This window comes from Carcharhinus amblyrhynchos, chromosome 10, assembly GCF_965287045.1.
Source record: "Carcharhinus amblyrhynchos chromosome 10, sCarAmb.v2.hapA, whole genome shotgun sequence".
Lineage (NCBI taxonomy): Eukaryota > Metazoa > Chordata > Chondrichthyes > Carcharhiniformes > Carcharhinidae > Carcharhinus > Carcharhinus amblyrhynchos.
In genome coordinates, this window is record NC_137333.1 from 44,821,449 (window position 1) to 44,846,224 (window position 24,776).

At 40.6% G+C, this 24,776-nt stretch overlaps 1 protein-coding gene across 2 annotated transcripts in view; it reads right to left on the bottom strand.

Moving 5' to 3' along the window:
* The window catches only part of arhgap42a (Rho GTPase activating protein 42a), a 314,844-nt gene that overhangs the window by 177,128 nt on the left and 112,940 nt on the right, over positions 1-24,776 (bottom strand). For both annotated transcript variants that reach the window (XM_080196954.1, XM_080196952.1), the window contains exon 3: positions 6,046-6,107. In XM_080196954.1, coding sequence (XP_080053080.1) covers positions 6,046-6,107 — 62 coding nt within the window. The remainder of the gene's footprint in view (positions 1-6,045; positions 6,108-24,776) is intronic.

Sequence of the window (24,776 nt, forward strand, 5' to 3'; positions counted from 1 at the left end):
AAATAATTATCTGTTTAACTTCTTATGGCAAGTGTCTGATTACCGTGAGTGCTATTTTGCCTCCAAAATGTCACCTACTGCAAACAGATCTAACCATACTGGATGCCATTTTGATGAGTGCATTTGTACACATGCAGTGGGACCATCCATCAGAAGTATGCAGACTGTGACATTAATCAGTATGCAACAGTGTTTTGATATTCCATTGATGCCATTTTGGAGCTCAATGCTTCATCTAATGCCATTCTAAAGCACAGCTAAACATCTATTTAGCAGTCCCCCACTCCACCAATACTTTTTAAAAAGATCAATTATTTTCAATTCAGCTGTATATTGATTTCAGCTGCTCTTCTGCGATTGTAAAAGTGTTTGATGGGGGTCCATAGACTTGACCAGAACAGACAAGTAAAGAAATGAATGATGTGTCAAGATGGAGGTGTGAATAACAGAATAGCAGCTATATGAATGTGAAACAAAGGGATTTAGGAAGAAATGCGAGGAAAACAAAACGGCAAAAGAAGACAAAATGGGACAGAAGTTATGGTCTAAAATAATTGAACTCAAGGGCTTTCCCAGTAGCATTAACGATCTTTGGATCACTGTTGCACTCAAAATTTCTCCCAACTCAACGTTGCTATGCACTTCCAATTGGGATCTTCCAAGCATAACTTTCACAGTAAAACATTGCACAGTATCCACTAGGGATATCCGTTGGACCACAGTGGAGTCAGGGGAAGATGAGACATGCATTCTTTTATGGCACAAGCTGCCTTATGGTACATTTAATATAGAAAAATCAGACCAACTGCAACTACCTTTTTTTGTGAAAAAACTACAGATACAACCTAACGAAAAAAATTCTATAATATATCCTCACAGCAACATGATATAACTGGATTGTCCCAATTAGAGATCCAAACTCATTACCTCTCTTTCAAAACATTTCTTTGGCTGGTAAAATGTATGAATAATTTAGATCCCTTACAAAAACTGTAGACATTTTGATTCTACCAAGAAACTCAGAAAAGGCCATCTCTATGTTATTTCATTTTCAACTCTGACTTTAATAAATAAAGATGTGGGTATGCTGGCGTTGGACTGGCGTAAACACAGTAAAAAGTCTGACAACACCAGGTTTTAGTCCAATCGATTTATTTGATAATAGACTCACAAGCTTTCGAGGTTTCCCTCTTCGTCAGGTGAATGGAGAGTTCTGGCCTCAGACAGAGCATATAAAGCACAGACAGTTTAGAGATTACTGATTAGAATGTGAATCCTTACACCTAACCTGCTGTTCAAGACCTGAAGTGGCTGACAATGTGAGTGGAAGGAGCACTGATCACAGGTTACAGAGATGTGTATTGTCTCCAGACAGTACAGTAAGTGAGGTTTTGCAAACCCAGGCAAGTCACAGGGGTTACAGATAGTGCGACATGAATCTTGGGTTCATGTCGCACTATCTGTAACCCCTACTGACTTACACACCACCACTCAGGAAAAGCAGACTGTTTGACCCGCAACTCATCTTAAAATTAAACAATAAGGATAAATAAATCACAGGTGTAAAGGACCTGGATTCATGAAATAGGGTAATTCCAAAGCAATATTAAGAACCACAGAAAGAAAGAACCAAAGAAATTCAATAACTTGTTCCACAACTGTTCAAGTTGTACTCTCCTACTGTTTTATTATCTTACTTCCAATTAAATAAATACTTTTATCTGTGCAACAAAAGAGATGTCTGAATTCTCACTGATTTCACAAACGTTCATCACGCCTTTAAAAAGTCAAATTCCCTACACCAGTGTAATTATGTTAACCTTTGACAGCATTCAAACTATCTCCTCGTGCATTGTTTGATTAAAGTTTTGCCTGTCAGTCTTTGTATCAAATCTATGCAGATCAAGTCCATCTTGGCAAGACCTGCGCTACTCGACGGCTTACCACCAGAATTACGCAGTAGGAGCAGGAATGATTGTCCTTCAGCTGTTTTGCTCTTCACCCAATCAGAAAGCACCAATGTTCTCTTCACCAACTCTCTTCACAAGGTACAAGAGAAGCCTCCAGTATAAGTGGGCACAAAAGAAACTTGGATATAACATGGCTGCACTAATTACAGTGCACTATCCTCTAAAATCCCTTGAAATAGCACTTCACCCAAAGGTAACAACTTAATACACATAGCTGGATGGATAAGTGAGCTTCAAATTATGGTAAGATCATCATTTGAGGCAAAATATCATTTTTGAAGATGACCTAAAGAATCTTCAACAATAATTCAGTGTAGAAACATTCCAGCTCAAAGTCTTGTATTTGAAGAATGTAATTTCAGGAGAAAACTGTTCTTCTAGCCATTGTAAGAGGAAGGAAAAATTCTTAATTTTATAATATTTTAATGATTCTAAACATTGAAGTTCAATTTTATTTTAAATGTCATTCTTAGTTTGTGAGTGTCTCTAACATTTACTAGTCACTTTCATATTCTCCAAGAATATAGTGCTGAACATTCTTCCTCAACACCAAAAATCAATTTGCTGAACTTGTTCCTGCAATACAGTTAGCCAGAGTTTTAGAAATTTGATTTATGGATGATCAATAAAAGTATCAAGTCAGGATCAATGACCTAGTATGGAACTTGGAGACAATAGTATTTCCATGTACTTAGCTGCCCATTTTTCTAGGTGGTGGGCTTGGGTGTGTTGTTGAGAAAGCCTTGGTGAGTTAACACAGTGCAACTGGTCATTAATGCACACTGCAGCCATGTTATTTCAGTGATTTATTCATCTTCATTGTTTAATATTAAGATGAGTTGTGGGTCAAACAGACTTCTTTTCCTGAATGGTGCTGAGTAAGTCAGTAGGTGAACCGCTTCAGTAGCGCACTGTCACAAAAATGTCCAATGAATGCATGATAATTGTTCAGGAGTATAACTTTTCATTTAGGGGATTTAAGTTTTTCAAAAGTAATATAATGGAAACATCTAATTTGGAAGTGTGTGAACAAACTTAAAGTGTCTGCATTCAAAAGGTAGCCTATGTTTATTTATTAAAAAGTCAGATTTGAAAGTGAGAAAACATCGATGCCCCTTTCTGGATTTCTTGGTAGAGTCAAGATGTCTACAGTTGTTTTTGTAAGAGATCTGAATTATTCATACGTTTTACCAGCCAAAGAAATGTTTTGAAAGGGAGGTAATGAGTTTGGATCTGTAAATGGGACAACCCAGTTATATCACACAGCTGTGGGGATACATTACAGAATTTTTCTTTGTTTGGGTTGTATCTGTGGTTTTCTCACAGAAAAAGTTAGTTGCAGTTGGAGTGTGGAAGCAGCTTTGAGACCAGCAGAGAGAGAAATCTATTTAAAGCTGTTTACCAGAAGCAAAAGGGGAGTCACTGAGAAAGAACACAATGAGGGTCATACTTGAGTGAGGGTGTTCACCAATGTGAACTACTTAAAGGGATTTGGAGAGTCACCAGCTGTGTGCTAGAGGAAGAACTTCCAAGAAATCTCATACTTCAGGAAAACCAAGGAGAATCGAAGTGCATTTCTGAGAGTTGTGGCACACCTTTGTTGATCCTCGGAGAAGTGAAAGAATTCTTAAGATCCTGTGAAGTATGGGGAATTTTTGGGTGGAGATCTTCAAGCTTAAATAATAAATGCTTAAGAAATTGTAATATCAAATTAGTCATACTTGATTTGTTTTTTTTGTACAATAAAAAGTTTTGTTTGAAATATGAAATAATTCTGTTAATGTCTGAGAGTTCAAATTTATTTTTCAAAGTTAATTGTCTTGAGATCATAACAACACCCAGCCCCTGGCTGTCAAGGTCACATTATTTATATGGCTATTTCAACTGAATTTCCAATCAATGGTGACTCTCAGGATGTTGAGTATGGTAACATGGCATGATGATAGCAGGCCATATCCCCATAATCCCACATATTTATCCTGCTAGTCCCCCTTAGGAAACTAAGGGATGAATTTTCCAGTTTGCCCTGCCACAAGAATCGTAGCAGATAAGGGGTAGGAAGGTCCATTAACATTGGGCAGGATCTTCCAGTTTTGGGGTCAGCGCAGCCAGAACAGGCAATTTAGTATAGCCAAATCCACGTAACCTGCACATCTTTGGACTTGGGGAGGAAACTGGAGCATCTGGAATAAACCCAAGCAGACACCGGGAGAACATGCAAACTCCACCCAGTCACCCAAAGCTGGACTTGAACCCAGGTTCCTGGAGCTGTGAGCCATCAGTGCTAATCACTGTACCACCATGTCACCCGAAATGAACTGCTCAAATTCATCATACCCTTTCAATGATGGTTGTTTTACGTGCTTTGTAAATTCTAGCATAGCTATTTGCAAGTAACAAATGAAGCTTATTAAATAGGATCAGGTGTAACACTTTTCTTTACACAAGGTGTGATGACACAGCCACAACATACTTTGTTACTTACACCTACTTACAAGTATTTTTATAAACAATTCAAAGGGTGGCTTGTTCAATAAGATTATGCCTGATCATATGCCTTAACTCCACTTTCCTGCCTGCACCCCATATGCCTCAATTCTCTTTTAAATTATATAGTCATAAGAGTCTAAGTTAGTACCTTGTTTAGGGAACTCAAGACTTTCAGATAAACCACACTCGGCAAATTTGCTTCTTTCAATTACCCTTTGATTAAATATTAATTTTTCAAAACATTCACAAACACAACAACAGTAGTTCAGGAATTTTGAAATTGTCCAGTAGCTTTTGAGTCAAAATTAGTTACAAACGTCAAGACATTCTCTGCTGGCCCCATAAAGCTTGGCAATACTCAAACCTGCCATAAGTGATGGCAATACTTTGGGAGCTCAATTATCACAAAGTATGTCAAATGTTATACTGCATGCTAGCACAAGTCAGCAACCTTTATTTGTTCTTTATTTTCACAAAACCTTCTCATAGGTAAAATTGTCTTTAAGCTAATTTAGTCATTGCGGCATTTGTCATTTATCTCATCTGTTAAACATCATCAAACAATGCTAATAGCAGGCATGCCATGTGCACATGAATATACCTGCTATGTATTGCAGAAACTGTACTAATATTAGGTGAGGGAGATGGTTGATTTAATATAGCATTTGTTTTGTATTAAAATAATGCCCTTCAGATTAATCAGCCTGTGTGGAACTAGGAGGTGATAGACCTTCATGTTCCAAAGTTCACTTTTCTCTGGACAGTAATTAGCTGACACTGTACTGGCCAACACATTCACCATCTCAACCAAGATGCAATGTTGATATTTCTATGTTTTGATGGTGTTAAATTAACTCCTTGCACACTAACTGAGGGGGCTGCTGCAGAATATTGAAATAACAGAATAATAATGGCACTGCACTGCTGTGTTGTAGAGCATAAATAAGCAATACAAACCATCAATTTAAGCCAGCGTTTTTCTCTACTTGAGATTCCCACTCTCCTGCTTGTTACACATGTCAATTATTTTTCTTTTTCAAGAAACACTCACTTCAAAAGAACTCATTGACTTTGTTTAATACAGTCTCTTTCTCAGAATTCCCCATGCTAACCACTTGCAATGTAAACAAATTTATGGCCTTTTTCATTCTTTGGTATTATCTTAGCTCTGAGCTATTAACAAAATAGAGTACTGAGCAATGGAAAGAATCTGTCACTGTTTACTTTATCATAACCCTTCAAGACTTCATGCCTGATAATATTCTTATGAGTCTACTTTCCTCATTTTCTATTATTAACATATTCTTTACAATAGGGTACCCCAAATCTATATCCTCCACAGTTATCATCTTTATCATTTTGCCTTTCCTCTAGCCCCTGTCTTGTTATCATTAGCAAATGTGGATATTATTTATTGTATCAAGTTCAGTCATTTAGCAAATAACACTGGCTCCAAACACATGTGGATCACCGTATCTTCCAATCTGAGAAACGTTCCTTTACCCCTAGTGTTTATCAATCATCTCTTATCCATATGGCCAAATTCCTGTTTCTGAAAGAATTTTGAAATAAAGATAATTCTCACCAATCTTCTTCGCTCCTCTTCAACTGTATGGAGAAGTTGTGCAAACTCTTTGAAGGACTGAGCTGGAAAACATAGGTTTTATGTATAAAGTAAGGAAAATCACATATTGTATAACTTCTAATCACAATTCATGATTGCAATAAATGATTTTGAAGGATTACTCAAAATTAATGGTATGAAATTTGTAAATGGCCCAATATTACATGGTAATGTATTATACAAAACTGAAGCAGTCAACATTGAGCATAATAGAGGGGCTCAACACTTGGGTGCAGTTTGACAAATGGCACTTAAAACAGACAATGTATTGGTGTGAAAAAATGATTTTAGTAACACTGTGAATTGATAAATGCTGGAAAATATCAGCACTTTTTGGATGTGTTTGCATAGTTTGAAATTATGATAAAAAGGTAATCACAAAATAGGAATACATCACAAAAGTATAGGTCAATGGAACTTGTTAACAAGACAACTTTTTAAATAATTTACCTTGCTCTGATCACTTTCTATCCAAAGGAACACTGGCACAATAGAAGGAAAACAAAGACAAAGTAAGGAATTTTTGGGACTTAAAATTACTCAGTTAGAGGTTTACAGCATGGAAATATGCCCTTCAGCCCAACACATCCACGCTGCCCAGATTTTACTATTGAGCTAGTCCCAGTTACCTGCGTTCGGCCCATATTATATACTGGGCCCCATTATAACATGGGGCATGACAACCTTATCACAAGCCTATGTTATATGAGAGACCATGTTACAATTAAGTCCTTTCAAAAGCACCAAGTGGCTGGAATAACGCAGAATGAAGTAAATGACCCCGTAAACCGATAAATCACCTATAATGTAAACAAACGAAGTTCCACTAACAAAATAAAGTTAATCATTTGAAATGAATAACATTTGATTTAGTCACTTGGTAGTACAAAGCTTGAGTATTGCTCAAGAGAGAAGCTTTTCACCATGTGCTCATTAGGATAGGCACAATAACTAAATTCAAAAGGAGAAACAATTTTTTCTGCATGAGAAAAGGGTGTTGATTGGTTGGCAAGTCGACTGATTGGCTGAGTCTTGAGCATACACCATGGAACTTTTCCTCATACTTTTGTTTAATTCAAAAAAGGCACAATGCCCGGATAGTCTGAAAGTGCCCAGTCAACTACAAATTAGCCTGGAAGGGTAAAAATCTGAACAACAGGGTAAAGATAGCCTTTTCGGCTGATGCAGTAGCAACATGGGTGATATTTTCCTCTAAAAGGATGATGCCATCAAACCAATCAATGCTTTGCCTGTCATACAAATTAATAAAGAGCTACTTGACGTTTAGGGTCAGTGTGATGCCAGGTATGTGGGCCATATATCCCAATGACTGACAGATTGTATCAAACAGCACATCCACTGTTTCTTTGCAAAAGGCAGGGTACTGACCATACTCAACGAACCCATGCGTGCAAAACTCAAAATATAGTGTCTAATGTTAGATGTGATTCCACAATTGGGCAGCACTTGCTGAAAAATCTAAAATGTGCTGAGAATAACACTAAAACCAATTTAAGATTATCAGTCAGATTCATGATACTTTTTAGAAGTTTTCATTTATTCATATGCTGGGACATGTCCTTTGCAGGAAAAAGGAACACATCCAGACATTTAGCCCTTATTAAAGTAAACAAGAGTATACTGGGGCCAATAGTTCGCAGGTGCAGTTTCCACAGCAATACCTCACTTCATCTTGCCAATCAATTAACACCCTTTTTGTATGCAGCATAAATTTTCTCCTTTTAAAATTTGGCATTCTTCCATCTGTCTTGAAGAGTACAACATGTAAAGCTTCAATGGCATATCTTGCTTCTTCAGCAATATTAAACTTCATTTATTGTGGAACATAAGCGTGAATATATTATGTCCAACTGGATTATTTTAATCCTCAGATGATCAACTCCCACTACACTGATTAGAAACAAATATTTTGAAAGTGCTCAATTGATAATATCATAGCCCATTTATTAATGGATGGGCACACATTGAAAAGTCAGTAGTTTTTAATCATTCATATTTACTCCACGCCCCTGCCTTTGCTAAAATGTTCAAAGTTGTGTCACACTTGTAGCAGTTAATTTTTCATTGGCTTCAAATCATCTCAACAATCCATCTGGACAGTTGATAACTGTATGGATGATGACTGTGGATTCCTTCTCGACACGTCATCATCATCTTCTTCGATTTCTGAGACATCTTGCGAATTTGGACCTGTGACACTTGCCAATATTTCATCATCTCATTGGTAGATGTCATCAATATTCAATATGCATTGATTTTGTCAGTGTCTAATTCAGCTCCATCTCATTAATTGGTTCCAAATCTGGCTGTATGTTTTATTCTTAGAAGTTTATTAAAATAACAATGCAAGTGTAACCAATAATCTAACAGTTAAAAATGCATTATGCATACTAATTGCATATCAATTTAAATTCATTCCTCCATATAAAGTGCAACCTGAAATTAAAATCTTTGACAATTTCAATTTATAGAATAGTTTGTTGGATTACAGTAAGGATTATCTTGTTTGTCATTTTCAGAGCTATTATACTTCAACAATGTTTGATACATAGTGAAAACAATTGGAAATATATGTTTTTAAAGGATGAATTTTAAATAAAGTTTTGGGTCCAAGATGGACCCACATTATACGGAGTTCCACACTATACCAGACCATGTTATAGCCCCAAGACCCCAGGGCACTCTTAACTGTTAGGATGAATGAGGTAGTACTCCTTATTTGTCATTACTAGGTTATAGTAGCTCAAAAGGTTTCTCATTTATTCTCCATTCCCACTATAGGGAACAGAATAGTCAACAATAAGGAAAAAGGAGAAGTGATAAATCAATTCCATCCTGACTCCTTCAATTATGCTGGATATTAAATCCTCAGGGGCCTGCCAATTTCCTTGTCCCCCTCTCTTCTTAAACCATATTCAAGCTCCCTGATTCGCATCACGACAAACCCCCAGATTTTTAAATTACCCTCCTCCCACACGCCTCAGAGACTAGAATCCAGCCAACCTGTTCTGCCATTCAATATGATCATGATTTAACATCCATATCAAGCCAACTTTGTTGTCCTATCTCTTTATTACCTATAATTCTCGGAAATTATAAGAATCTCAATCCTGAATGTACGTGCTCAATAGCTGAACATTCATGAACCTCTGGGAGGCAATTTCAAAAGATTCACAACCTATTAGCTGAAGAAAATATGTCTTCTCAACTCTAAATGGTTGACCACTCATCCTGAGATTATGACCCCATTCAAATTCTCCAGCAAGAGAAAACAGTCTCTCAGCATCAAGTCCTCTCAGAATTTTGGACATTTCAATGAGATCAATTTTCATTTTCCAAACTCAGGAAAAAAATATTCACACCATTTCTTCTTGCAGACCATCACAAGAATCAATCTTATGCATCTTCGCTGTACTGTCTCTAAGGCAAAACAAAGAGATACAGGAGCAGAAGCAAGTCATTCTGCTCATTAAGTTGGTTCTATTATTCAATGAGATCATGACTGATCTGATGTGATAATCCTCAACTTCACTTTCCCACCTTGTCCCCACAACCCTTAATTCTCTGACTAATTAAAAATCTGTCTATCTCAACCTTCAACATATTTAATCACCCAGCCTTATTCCCCAAAATGGAATTCAAAACAGCAGGCTCAAAACTTAATACTTCTGTCAAAAGATTTCCAGTAAACCAGTAGCCTTTGCCTTTAAACTAGTTATTTTCTGCATCAATTAAAATAATTGCAGTTCAAACAAACAGCTCTCCCCATTCCCCAAATGCCATGCTGATCAGGTAACTGAAATCATGTGATTTCCTAGAAGAGATATGCTTGTTTACAATCCAGGGCGAACTCATGACCTTTTAAAAAGGTCCAAGGGTGAATTTTGCCATCCCACCCACCACGGGAATCGGAGTAAGTGAGGGGTGGTCACGGAAAGATCTGTTGACCTTGGGCAGGATTTTCCGGTCTCAAAGCAAGCAAGGCTGGAAAATCCCACCCCAAGTGTCCAAATCATAGTGTCCTTCCATATTTTAAAATAAAAATACAGTTCATGAAGATATGGTTTCCAAACAGTGTATGAAACAGATAAAACCAAAAACCGTGGGAAAATAAACCTATTTTAAGACATCTATCTGAACAAGTGTTAAGATTACTAACACAACACGATGTAGCTATCTTTTGTGGACAATGTGCAAGATTGTAACTTAAATGGTGAATGGAAAGGAGACAAAAATTGCTCTCACACCAGATTTTCCCGCCACAACAGAAACTTCACATTGCCAGAATCTCATAAGAACAATCTTTAAAGGTAAAACTAAAAACTGACATTTTTCAATTGCCAGGCAAAACTGTGAAACTAATTCCAAAATGTCACATCAATAGGTGTATTGGGAGAAATCAAACTCTTAACAGATTTAATTTGAGGGAAAAATAACACAATAGGCTTTGTTGATTAATAGCTAGCAATGGATTTGTAGTGTCAAGGAAATTCCCACAAAAAGGTCAACTGTGACCAGCAAAAAAAATTCTCGTTTCAGAAAGCTACCTCACAATATTTCATATGTACCACTACAAGCACGTGATCAGCAGTTCAGTTCCACACTTTCTCAATGTACTTGAAAGATTCAATATTCACCCCAAACTAAAATCATTAGATTTCTTGTTTCAGATCTGCTAGGTTAGAATAAAGAAGTTTAGTACTGAGCATTCATCAGGACTGGGATTATATTACTTTGATTGTAACGCTTAACAGATGTCAGCTCTCAAGAGATCTAATCTACTTTAGTTGACCTTAGACATTTTTGTAATCCTGGTTTTCAAAAGTAAAGAATTACAGAAAAGCAGACTCTCTGCTTCCCAACAATTGTCAGCAAAAGCAGCAAGGAGATGTTGAACTCAGAAGTTATGGAACTTAGTTAAACAACTGGAAAACTAGAGTGCATAAATACACCAAACAGCTCCTGCACATTGACAAACATAGCAGATTTTAGTATTGCGAAGCATGTTTCTTAAAAACCCAATTTATATAATAGCAAAGTACTCTGAGGGTGAAGAGTAAAATGCAGTTTCTAACATGAGCAGGGAAGAGCAGCTAACTAGAAGTATTTTGAAAAAAATTCCTCTCAAATTAATTAAATGAAGCATTCAAGATGCTTGCCATACAGCACTATTTAAATCTTAGGTTAGTATTTTGGATAGAAACTATTTCAGTAATAGAGACGGCTCAGTATCGCCTGCTAAGAATGCAATTACAGATATTTTAATCTTTACTATGTAGAAGTCCAAAGAGAGCATTGCTCTACCAGGGATCTCTAACCTCGGTACATTGCACTCCTTGTTGATATAACTTGAGATTGTCTGGTCCAAGACTGACATTTTGGAAGCTGAAAGCAAGCAATTTTATTGCTATCAGCAAGGGAATCAGTTTAGCACTTTTATTTGTAAATAAAGACCAAAAGACATCTCAAGATACATTAAAGAGTGAATCTTCATGGTGATCAAAATAACAAATGCTGGTTGGCTTTGTGAAGAAAGGTGGAAATACATCATCTTTCCGGTGGTAGTGTTCTTCTGATACGAAAACCTACTGTCACCATCAGTCAACTTTGCAACACATCCAACAGTCCTGGCGCCTTGTGCATTTTGAAGGGAGGAACTGTTGCTACCTACTGAAGGACAGATTACAGGGGTTTACTATTCAGTGTACAGAACACCTGGAGTTATGGGGGCTATAGTTGTCATCCCTCGTGGCTTGCAATACAGAAGGGAGCATGGCATTGAGATGTAAAACTGTACACCGAGAAAGAGGGGGGGTTTATCCAGAAGGCCTTATTGGGAAGGGTTTTGAGTGAGCACCTCTGTTGCCTCCTGGTCAATCAGAAGCAATGTTTGAGGTGCCTATGATTTCGCAAAAAAATGGTCACTGAAGTGTGCTGGTTACTTCAAATGATCTAGAGCTGCATGGCAAGGCAAGGAAGGGACTACTAGTAGGTACGTACAGATCATCAGCATCATCAACCTCTTCACAAGGAGATTCTTTCAGGCAGCAGCAGACAATACAGACAACATTTCCCAATTTATCACCCACCACTCCATCAAGGAAGTGAGGGAGGTGCTGTACTCAAGCAGAGGGAACTTCATCATCTTTTCTCTCAACCAGTGAGAAGCAGGAGGAGTGGACACATGGCTCTGTCAGAGTGGCATAAATCCCAATGGTGCAGGGAACCACTCAGTACATGCTGTGTCTCTGCAGACTCCACATGTAAACAGAAGGTAAGGAACCACAAAGGGCTATCATTCCACTAATATTTAGTTGTTGCATCATGCCCAGAACACCAAGTCCATTATCCTGACAGCAACTACAAAACGTTCCTGCCATCTTTAGGCCACTGAGATGAATCAGAAGTTGGATGACAGGAGATTAAAAAAAAGTCTTACACAATATTCCCCTTTGGCATCCAACACTGCAAGGACAATATGTCTATAATGAGAATCATGAAGCCAGGAAAACATCATGGAGCAAATTATCAACATCCTCAAACAATGCTTCCACTGCCCAGACAACTCAGAGGGGTTCTCCAGTACTCACCAGCACAAGTGGTCAATTTAATGGTGGTCTGCTACATCCCCCACAATCTCGGTATAATGAGGATGTAGCCCTGGCCACTCAGTATCTGGAGATCACTTCAGGAGGAGGAAAAGGAAGCAAGAAGATAGTATGCAGGATACCTTTGCTCTAGATGCATCATCTGTAAGCAGCTTCTAAGAGTCTGCTGCCATTAATATCCCATTCAATCATCACCATTGCTCCACATTTCCGTTTTTGAATCCAACTGCTACTCCCCACCAAAACACCTCCTCAGTCAAAATCCTGGACCAAAAGCCGCCAACAAAAAAATCTTTCCATAAAATCACAATCCAACAATACATGCAGTGATACTTACACAACTGATTTATTCATCCTTGTGCATCCTGTTCGTTCCTATCTTCCAGATGCCTTTGCCTGGCCTACTACCGCAGTGACTGCAGCAGTGGGAAACTGCTGACTTTCAGCAGAAAGATTGCAGGTGGTGTTACAGGACACCTTAAAGCAACTCTGAGCCTTGAGGTCCCAGCTTCAGACAGCATCACCTTGGTTTGGTAACAGCAACTGCTGAGGTGGCAGGGAGGGAAACACAAGCTGTCAATCAGAGAAGACAACAGGTTCATCCTCCATGATATCATCCCTAGGGGTGCTGCCTCAGCAATTTGTTGGAAGGTAGAGTGCTGGAATATTGGGAGAGCCTGCATACTTGCTTGGGCAGTCTGAGCCTCCAAGGCAGCAAGTATGGGTCTCATGATATCAGCCTGAATTTCTGTGGCAGTATTCAGATATCAGGTGGTTTCCATCTTTATTGGCGTGGAAGCTGAGACAATGACCTTCAAATGCTGGGTCACAGAGCTGGTCACCGCTTTGAATTTTTGGTATGATTACAACAGAGAGGAAGCTATTCGACCCATTGTGTCTGTGCTAGCTTACTGCCAAGACGTACTGAACTCATTCCATAGAATCCCTACAGTACAGACGGAGGTCATTTGACCCATCGAGTCTGTACCTGCTACAATCATACCCAGGCCCTATTCCCGTAACCCCACACATTTACCTCACTAACCACCCGCTGACACTAGGATCAATTTAGCATGGCTAAGCAAACTAACCGCACATCTTTGGAGCATGGGAGGAAACTCACACAGACACAGGGAGAAAGTGCAAACTCTACACAGACAGTGACCCTAAGACATTAAGGGTTTAATATCTCATGCAGCTATGAACTTTTGCAAAAACCTGCTAAACCAGCAGCTTGGGTAAATGACAAACTTAAGACATCTGTGATTAATGAACTTACCCATTATCAGTTCCCTTTCTTTCAACATAACTATATTACCACCTTAGATATGGTTAAGCTGATTAGAACAAACGGTGTCTTGTGATTAACTATATTGCATCAGACTACATGTGATCATGATAATTGTAAAACTACATAAAGGGGGACATTGGGGTCCGGGTCCATAGGACTCTTAAATCGGCCTCGCAGGTGGAGGACATGGTCAAGAAGGTGTATGGCTAGCCTTCATTAAGCGAGGGATTGAGTTTAGGAGTCGGGAGGTAATGCTGCAACTTTATAAGATCCTTGTCAGACCCCACTTGGCGTACTGTGCACAGTTCTGGTCGCCTCACTACAAGAAGGATGTGGAAGCAATTGACTGGGTGCAGAGGAGATTTACAAGGATGTTGCCTGGATTGGGAGGCATGCCTTATTGAAGATAGGTTGAGGGAGCTTGGTCTCTTCTCCCCGGAGAGACGAAGATTGAGAGGCAACCTGATAGAGGTTTATAGAATGTTGAGAGATATAGATAGGGTGGATTCTCGGAGGCTATTTCCCAGGGCTGAAATGGTCGCCTCGAGAAGACACAGATTTAAGGTACTGGGGAGCAGGTACAGAGGCGATGTCAGGGGTAAGTTTTTCACTCAGAGGGTGGTGAGTGAGTGGAATCGGCTGCCGTCGGTGGTGGTAGAGGCGAACTCGCTGGGGTCTTTTAAGAGACTCCTGGATGAGTACATGGGATTTCATGGGATTGAAAGTTATAGATGGGCCTGGTAGGTATGGATATGATCGGCGCAACTTGTGGGCTGAAGGACCTGTTTGTGCTGTAGTGTTCTATGAGATCGGGTTTACCCCTGTCTCCCTGGTTGAAGTACGGGTTGTCCTTGGAGCATCCCTTCCATCATTACCTCAGAACCCCCTTAAACCTGAGGTGGAAAAAGACATTACCACCCTAGTGGAGCCTTTCCTACCACAAGGGGTTTGGTCCCATCAATCACCCTGTAATACTCCTATCTTACCAGTCCAAAGCCAAGCCACCAGGAATGGCAGCGGGTCCAAGACTTGTGTCAGATAAAAAAAAATAGGTAAACCCCTGCATCCCACAGTCCCGAATCCTGCCACCATCCTCAGCCATATCCCCCAAATTCACGCGTGCTCACCCTGGTTGATTTACAACACGCGTTCTTTGCCATTTCTTGGCTCAAGAATCCCAATATTTGTTTGCCTTCACCTTCCAGGGTCAATACACTTGGACACATCACTCCCCCACCTCTTCTCTCAAAGTCTACATTGCCAGCTCCAAAGTCTGGAGCTTCTTGATAGATCTAGTCATCCAGTAAGTTGATGACTTGCTGTTGGCCGGTCCAACAGAATCTGCCAACATTGCAGACACAAACAGACCCCTAAATGCCCTCCACTCCTAGGAATTGTCCCAGCCACAAGGGTTAAACATATGCACTGAGAAGGGTCCCTAGGAATTGGACCTGCCGTGAAGTTGTTATTGACAGAAATAATACCGAGGTTCGGTGTGCCCCAACAGGTTAGCTCAGATAATGGCCCCCATTTTGTAAGAAAAATCAATAAGGAACTGTGTGACATATTCCACATTCAGCAGCAGTTTCACTGTGCCTACCACCCCCCCAGCAGCAGGAATAGTGGAAAGAACTAATGGGGCCTTTAAAGCTAAGCTAACTTCTGAAACCAGTCTAAATTGGTTAAGAGTCTTACCCTTAGTTCTCTACATGAAAATAACACCCCACTCTACCACTGGACAATCGGCTGCGGAGATAATCTATGGTAAACCAAGGAGGATGCTTTAGGATGCAAATACAGGCCCGCCCACCCAGATAGATTTACACATTATGGGAGACGAAATGCAGAAGTACTTCCGACAACTAACCTCGTCTTTAAAATTTCAATATTCACAGATACAGTGCGCCTTTCGATCAACTCCACAAACACCGGATCAAGATTCTGACCCGCAGGACTACTTCCCTGGACCACAGGTAGGAGACCTCGTGCTAATAAAGAACTGGGATCTACTCAAACTTAGGCCACGTTGGAAAGGACCATTCCAAGTTCTCCTCCAGACTCCAACTGCAATCAAGGTTCAAGGACAACCTCGCTGGATACATCCGAGTGACTGTAAACAGTGGCCACCAATATCTACTAATAAATCATGAGGTTTATCTTCACCTTCTTCAGCCTTTCAGCTATTTTCCTGGCATCAGGACAACCGGATCAATGGAAAAGAAGCCTGAAAGATGGACTGACTAATGGACAATTTCACTCTAACACTTTTTTGTACATGTCTTATGAGTATGCTGTAAAGTTAATGTAAGCAGGTGTTGGGCCTGCTCACACATACCACCATATGCTTAAACAAGGATTCCTCTGTTCCCTATTCCTCTCAACCCCCCGGAAATGATAAAATGGATTTTGCATCAAAACGGGACTAAAAATGGAATGGAGGGCTGTGTTCAATCCTATAGGCTTCACAGAAGTTAACGGACAGGACATCCCTCTAATGGCACCTACGGACAAAAATATTACTCAACTTGTAGAGAGGTGCAATATAACGAATTCTTTGAAAAACCATTACCAACCCAACTACGATAGATCAGACTCCCCACCCCACTTTGTTGTGAAAAGTCAACAAAGACGATCTCTCTGCCTGATAAGAAATAGAACCATTCCCGTTGGCCATAGCTACTGCATTCAGTAGTTTAATATTACCAATCCTAGGCAGAGAGCAAAAAAGGTTTCTTGTCCCACTACACAAACTGGGATGTTCATACAGAACACCATCTTACCAAAAGAATGTGAAGGTTGGGGTTGGGAAGGGAGAAAAATCACATGTTCCAATAACAACAGTTTCACAGCCAATCCCGGCCTATTAGGCAATACGAAAGCATACAATGACACCTACTTTGTCTGTGGAGATAATGCCTATCCTTGGCTTCCTTGGGACTGGTCTGGATCTTGTTATCTAGCTTATGTGGTCCCCTGTGTCCGACGTTATGGCTCCCTACATCTCCACCCCAAGCTGCACCTGTTGAGATCTAAACGGGACATAACTGAAGCCGAATGATTTTGGATGCTAGCCTTTCCTTCCTGTGGGACAGCATAGGCGGCGCAAGAGCTGATCAATATCGCATCAGTCCTTGAGAAAATAACTAATGATACTGCGGATGGATTAGAAGATGTGACGACCATTACCTCCAAAGTTTCAGCTGAAGTCATAGCTATACGGACGGTAGCACTCCAAAACCAAATAGAACATAGAACATAGAACATAGAACATTACAGCGCAGAACAGGCCCTTCGGCCCACGATGTTGCGCCGACCAGTTACAAAAACAATGACCCACTAGCCTATACCAATCCCTTTTCGTCCATAAACCTATCCAGAGATCTCTTAAACGCCCCCAAACTAGACGCATTTACAACTGCAGCAGGCAGGGCATTCCAATCCCTCACCACCCGCTGGGTAAAGAACCTACCCCTGACATCCGTCCTGTAGCTACCCCCCCTTAATTTAAAGCCATGCCCCCTCGTGCTAGCTTTCTCCATCCGAGGAAAAAGGCTATCACTATCCACCCTATCTAAACCTCTAATCATCTTATATGTTTCAATAAGATCCCCTCTTAGCCGCCTTCTTTCCAACAAAAACAACCCTAAATCCCTCAGTCTCTCCTCATAGAACCTCCCCACCATACCAGGCACCATCCTAGTAAACCTCCTCTGCACCCTCTCCAACGCCTCCACATCCTTCTTGTAATGCGGGGACCAGAACTGCACACAGTACTCCAAGTGCGGCCGCACTAGAGTAGTGTACAGTTGCAACATTACACTGCGACTCCTAAATTCAATCCCCCTACCAATAAACGCCAAGACACCGTACGCCTTCTTAACAACCTTATCTACTTGATTCCCAACTTTCAGGGATCTATGTACACACACACCTAGATCCCTCTGTTCATCCACACTATTCAAAGTCCTCCCGTTAGCCCTATACTCGACACATCTGTTGCTCCTACCAAAGTGAATTACCTCACACTTCTCCGCATTAAATTCCATCCGCCACCTCTCGGCCCAGCTCTGCAACCTATCTAAGTCTCCCTGCAGACTATGACACCCTTCCTCACAATCTACCACACCTCCAATTTTGGTGTCATCAGCAAATTTACTAATCCACCCAACTATACCCTCATCCAGATCATTAATAAAAATTACAAACAACAGTGGCCCCAAAACAGATCCCTGAGGCACACCCTAATGGCTTTAGATTACTTGTTGGTAGCTACCAGAGGCACCTGCGCCCTAATAGGCTTTGAGGGCTGTACATACATTCCAGACTCCTCCAACAATATCACTGATTTAGCTGAGCATATTAAAAAGATGGTGGACAAAATTAGAACCAAGGAGCAGAACTTTAAGGACTACAATCCCCCTGGCTGGTGGCCCTTTGATAACCTCTTTGGGGACTGGGGGAGGAATGATAATACATTTGGGGATCATTATTCTGGTGGTTTGCTATTTGATGTTCTTGCTGCAATGTGTTTGTCGATGCCTAGCCTACAACAGAGCCCAAACTCCTCTCTAAAGGTTTAAGTTATCATGAAATGATAAAAGGAGAGAATGAGATATTAAGGGGTTAAAATCTCATGCAACTACGAGCTTTTGCAAAAACCTGCTAAACCAGCAGTTTGGGTAAAAGACAAGCTTTAGACATCAGTGATTAATGAACTTGCCCATTAACAGTTCTCTTTCTTTCAACATAACCATATTACGACCTTAGATATGGTTAACCTGACTAGAACGAAGAGTGTCTTATGATTAGCTATATTACATCAGACCACATGCGACCATGAGGATTGTAAAACTACATAAAGGGGGACTGTCCCATTGTTAGGGGTGCCTTTGCTACCTGACTCCCAGCACTAAATGGAAGTTATGTAACAAAGGCTTGCCAGCTTGCATATAAGAACAAAAAACTTTTGAATCAGACAGTGGTTGGTGTTTGCCTTTGTATCAAGGATGGAAGAGTCTCACAAAAAAACAAACTTAACAACGCAAGGCCGAATTGAACCTGGGTTCCTGACGCTGTGAGGCAGCAGTACTAACACTATGCCACTGTGCCATTCCATTCTGTCTTTTCTGCAGTCCTGCAAATTTATTCCCTTTAGATAATAATCCAGTTCCCAAAATTGAATGTAATACTTCAATTGAAGCATAGAATTCTTATGGTGCAGGAGGGCATTTTTGCCCATTGTATCGGCACCAGCTCTCCAAATGAGCATTACAAATTGATGTCATTCTCCCACCTTCTCATACTGCTGCACATGGTTTCTATTCAAATATTCATCTTCTGCTCTCTTTAATGCCTTGACTGAACCTGCCTCCTTCACACTTTTAGGCAGTGCATTCCAGATCCAAACCATTCATTCAACAATGTTTTTTTCTCACATCACAATTGCTTATTTTGAAAATCATTTTAAGTCTGTGTCCTGTTGATCCTTTTATGAACTGTAATGGTTTCTATCCATTCTGTCCAGCCCCTTCATGATCTTGAACATCTCTATCAAATCTCCTTTTAGCCTTCTTCCTTCCAACAGCCCAACCTCCCTAATCTATCCTCATACCTCAAGTTCCATTAGTAAAGTTATAGATGAACTGGCTATTCATTCCCATCACCTGCCAACCCCCATTCTCCTTTCCAAACCCATCAGATCTACCTCATTCTCCCAGTATTTTGTTTTTATTTCAGATTTCCAGCACCCACGGTGTTACACTTTTGTTGAGGCAACATGCTGAGATTCAGTCTGCAGTAGCAGAGCATCTCTCTGGTCCCACATCTATAGAATCCCCTAAGACTATTGCATTCCCAATCTTTCTCCGCCCATAGTTGAGGCAGCTATGGAATTGGCTCTGGCTGCACTAATCTGGAGGAAACATCACTTTAGAACTGCTGGATACTGGTTGAAGAGTGAAATGCACCGAGGAGACTCCTGCACTACTTTTTGATTTCCTGGCAGTCACCAATGTCTTATCTACCTGTAAAACTTAAGCTGCAGGGTAACCACATCCAGAAACACTCAACCTCACAAATGCTAGTTGTTCAAGCTCCAAAACTGAGTTTGAGTTGCTTCAAAAGGCAACACTTAACAGAAGAACATACGAATTAGGAGCAGGAGTAAGCCACTCGGCCCCTCGAGCCTGGTCTCGCAATCCATAAATTCATGACTGATCTAATTTTAACCTCAACACCATGTTCCTGCCTACCCTGATAACCTTTCACCCCTTGCTTATTGAAAATCTATTTCTTTTGAAGATATTCAAAGACACTGCCTCACCACCTTTTGCGGAAAATAATTCCTGAATGTGCTGATCTAAGAAATCATCCTGAAAATACCCCATTAATTCATCATTGATGCAACGGAAGAAAAAATTCTTCTTATCTGTCTTAAATGGGCAACGCCTTATTTTTAAACAGTGGCCTTAGCTCTAGGTTCTCCAAGAGGAAGCATCTGTCCCAAGTCCACCCGTCAAGGCCCTCAGAATCTTGTACTTTTCAATAAAGTAGCCTCTTAATCTTCTAAACACCAGCAGATTTAAACCTAGCCTGTCCAGCCTTCCCAAATGAAGCAACCGCCTATGCCAAATATTAATCTTGTAAAGCTTCTCTGAATTGCTTCCAATGCGTTTGCATCATTCTTTAAATAAGGAGGCCAATGCTTTATATCATACGCCAGATGCGGTCATTTCAATACCCTATATAACCAAAGCATAATCTCCCTTTGTATTCTGCTTGCAATTAATTATAATATATTTTGCTAATTACTTGCATACCTTTGTGATTCATGCATGAGCACATTCAGACCCGCCTACATCACAGAGCTGTGCTATCTTTCAAAATTTAGTTAACATGCTTTTCTTTTCATTTTCCTGCCAAAATAGAAAACCTCACATTTCCCCATATTATACTCCAATTTGCAGATCTCTGCACACTCACCTAACCAATCTTAATCTTTTTGTAACCTCCTTATGCCCTCTTCACAACTCTTTCCTACCTATCGTTGTGTCATCAGCAAATTTAGCATGCCTACCATCAGTCTGTTCATCCAAATTATTTATATAAATTGTAAAAAGTTATGCTCCAGCACTGAGTCCTGTGACACCAGTCATCACATCTTGCCAACCATAAAAAGACCCATTTATGCCAACTCTCTGCTTCCTATTAACTAGCCAATCTTCTATCCATGCCAATATGTTACCCCCTATATCGTGACCTTTTTTTCCCTGCAATAGCCTTTGACAAGGCACCTTATCAAATGCAAACCAAAAATCTAAGTACAGTACATCCATCAATTCCTCTTTATTCACAACACTCATTAATTCTTCAAAGAAATTCAATAATTGGTTAAACAGGATTTCTCTTTTACAGGACCATGTTGGCTCTGCCTGATTACCTTGAATTTATCCAAGTGTTCTGTAATAACATCTTCAACAACAGTTCTACCATTTTCCTGATGATGGATGTTAAGCTAATTGGCCTTTGATTCCCCGCTTTCTGCCTCCTTCACTTTTTGAATGAGATTATATTAACTATTTTCCAATCTAATGGAACCTTCCCCAAATGTAGTGAACTTTGGAAAATTAAAATCAATGCATCAACTATCTCACCAGTCATTTCTTTTGAGACCCTAGTATTAAATCCATCACTATCACTATCAGTTTGAACAACTTACGAAGTACCACATCTTTGGTGCTTGCAATCTTGAGTTCCTCCCTCCTTTTCAATTCCTGATTTATAGCCATTTCTAGGATGTTACTTATATCCTACATAGTGAAGATCAATGCAAAATACCTGTTCATCTCCTTAATACCTCGGACTCACTTTCTATTAGAACAAAAATATAAACTCCTACTATTTGCCTGTATATTTCTAGCTAGCTTTCTCTTACTCTATTTAGAAATCATCATAGAAACCCTACAGGGAGAAGGAGGCCATTCGACCCATCGAGTCTACACTAACAACAATCCCACCTAGGCCCTATCCCATAATACCACATATTTATCCCACTAATCCCTCTAACCTACACATCCCAGGACATTTAGGGACAATTTATCACAGTCCATCCACCTAACCTGCACATCTTTGGAGTGTGGGAAGAAACCGAAGCACCCAAAGGAAACCCACGCAGACATGGGAAGAATGTGCAAACTCCACACAGACAATGACCTAAGCCAGTAATCGAACCTAGGTCCTTTTCTTTGCTCCTTATTAATCATTTAGTCATTCTTTGTTTTTGACTTAACTAAGTAGACTCACTGGCTACACACCTATCAGCTGCTTTCCTTGTGCTGTGTGATGACTCTGTGCTACGAATGTATTTTGTTTGTGGAGGGGCTGCTTTAAGATTCAATATTTTGTTACAAAGAGGTAGTTTGTCTGGCAGGAATACAGCAGATGCTGCAGAGCAGGATAATTATTCATTTTACTATGTGTTTATTTAGCAGAAAGCTTAATGAGCATTTGTTTGCCAAAGAAAAGGATCCTTGGATGTTTTAATTAAAGCACTGGAAAGGTGAGTTAGGTATATTTGGTCATATCATCATGTGATACTAGAAATGGGAGGAACTAGATTTATAGCTGAGAAAAACAGCTTTCTGAGTTCAGCTGCTAGAGAAGGCTGTTTAAAGGTAAAAATCTACAAGCTGTCCCCCCCCACCTACAAAATCTCTCCGGAAGTACCAAAGTTGTTATTCTAAGTCAAAGTAAGTATACCTGAACTTGTTAACTATTTATCAAGCAGAGTTTAAGTCTATAGAGAAGTATTGCTTAATTGGAACTAAACAAAAATAAGTTAGAATTTAACAGTTTGTTTCTTTTTGTATTTAAAGATTGGTCAATGGTTCAGAGTTAAACGGTTTCATTTTGTTAGTGGCATATTTAAACTGTGTTATGGATAAAGCTCGTTTTGATTCCTTAATTGTCAATGGAATCACCCCTGAGGTGAAGCATCCTTTTCTCACATTTATGCCAAAAAAACCTGATTGGGTTCCAGTCTGGCTTCTTAATATACATTGGGGTTTCCAATCTGACACCCTAACAGTTAGTATCACATTACTCCAAAGGAAGATTGACTGAAACGTTTTCTCAACTCTTATTACCTACATACTCGGAGAAGGACGTGAATAATTTGCCGGGTGTTAGAGATGGAATGGTGGTAGGACTGGAGGGTCTCGATGACATTACTGTTACTAGAGAGGTGGTGCTCAACAGACTGGGGGTGGGGGGGGTGCTGATTGTGGACAAGTCCCCAGGACCGGATGGAATGCATCCAAGGGTTCTGAAAGAAATGGCGGAGGTGATAGTGGATGCCTTGGTGGTTATTTTCCAGACGTCGCTGGATTCCGGGGAAGTGCCGGAAGATTGGAAAGCGGCTAATGTTACGCCGTTGTTTCAGAAGGGTGCCAGGCAAAAGGCGGGGAACTATAGGCCGGTTAGTTTAACGTCTGTTGTAGGTAAAATGTTAGAATCCGTCATCAAGGAGGAAATAGCGAGGCATCTTAAGGGAATTGTTTGATAGAGCAGACGCAGCACGGTTTCGTTAAGGGGAGGTCGTGTCTGACAAATTTACTGGAGTTCTATGAGGATGTGTCGAGGGCGGTGGATAGAGGAGAGCCGGTGGATGTGGTCTGTCTTGATTTTCAGAAGGCGTTTGACAAGGTACCTCACAAGAGGTTATTGCAGAAGGTCAGGGGACATGGAGTTGGGGGTAGGGTGTTAGCGTGGATAGAGGATTGGTTGTCAAATAGGAGGCAGAGAGTGGGGGTCAATGGGTGCTATTCGGATTGGCGGTTGGTGACTAGTGGAGTGCCTCAGGGTTCGGTGCTGGGGCCTCAGCTATTTACCATTTATATAGATGATCTGGAGGAGGGAACCAAGTTTAGGGTGTCGAAATTTGCTGATGACACCAAGATTGGTGGAATGGCAAATTGTGCGGAGGGTGTGGAGAGTCTGCAGAAGGATCTAGATAGGCTGGGCGAATGGGCCAGGAACTGGCAAATGGAATTTAATGTTGGCAAGTGCGAGGTGGTCCACTTTGGTAGGAATAATGGTAGTAAGGATTATTACTTACGTGGAGAAAAACTGCAGCAGGCGGCGGTGCAGAGGGACCTCGGGGTCCTTGTGCATGAGTCGCAAAAACCCAGCTTGCAGGTGCAGCAGGTGGTCAGGAAGGCGAATGGGATGTTGGCCTTCATAGCGAGGGGGATTGAATATAAAAGTAGGGAGGACTTGCTGCGGCTGTATAGGGCATTGGTGAGGCCGCAGCTGGAGTACTGTGTGCAGTTTTGGGCGCCATACTTACGCAAGGATATTTTGGCCTTGGAGGGAGTGCAGAGGAGGTTTACTAGGCTGATGCCGAGTTGAGGGGGTTGAGCTATGAGGAGAGGCTGAATAAACTAGGCTTGTACTCGTTAGAGTTTAGAAGAATGAGGGGAGATCTCATTGAGACGTATAAGATGATGAATGGGATGGATAGGATAGAGGTGGAGAGACTCTTCCCGCTCAGAAAGGACAGTAGGACTAGGGGGCACAGCCTCAAGATAAAGGGGGGGGGGGCGGTTTAGAACGGAGTTGAGGAAGAACTTCTTCACTCAAAGGGTGGTGAATCTCTGGAATTCTCTGCCTGTTGAAGTGGTGGAGGTTACCTCGCCATATATTTTTAAGAAGAGGGTTGATGGGTTTTTGATAAGAGAGGGGATTAAGGGTTATGGGGAGAGGGCGGGAATGTG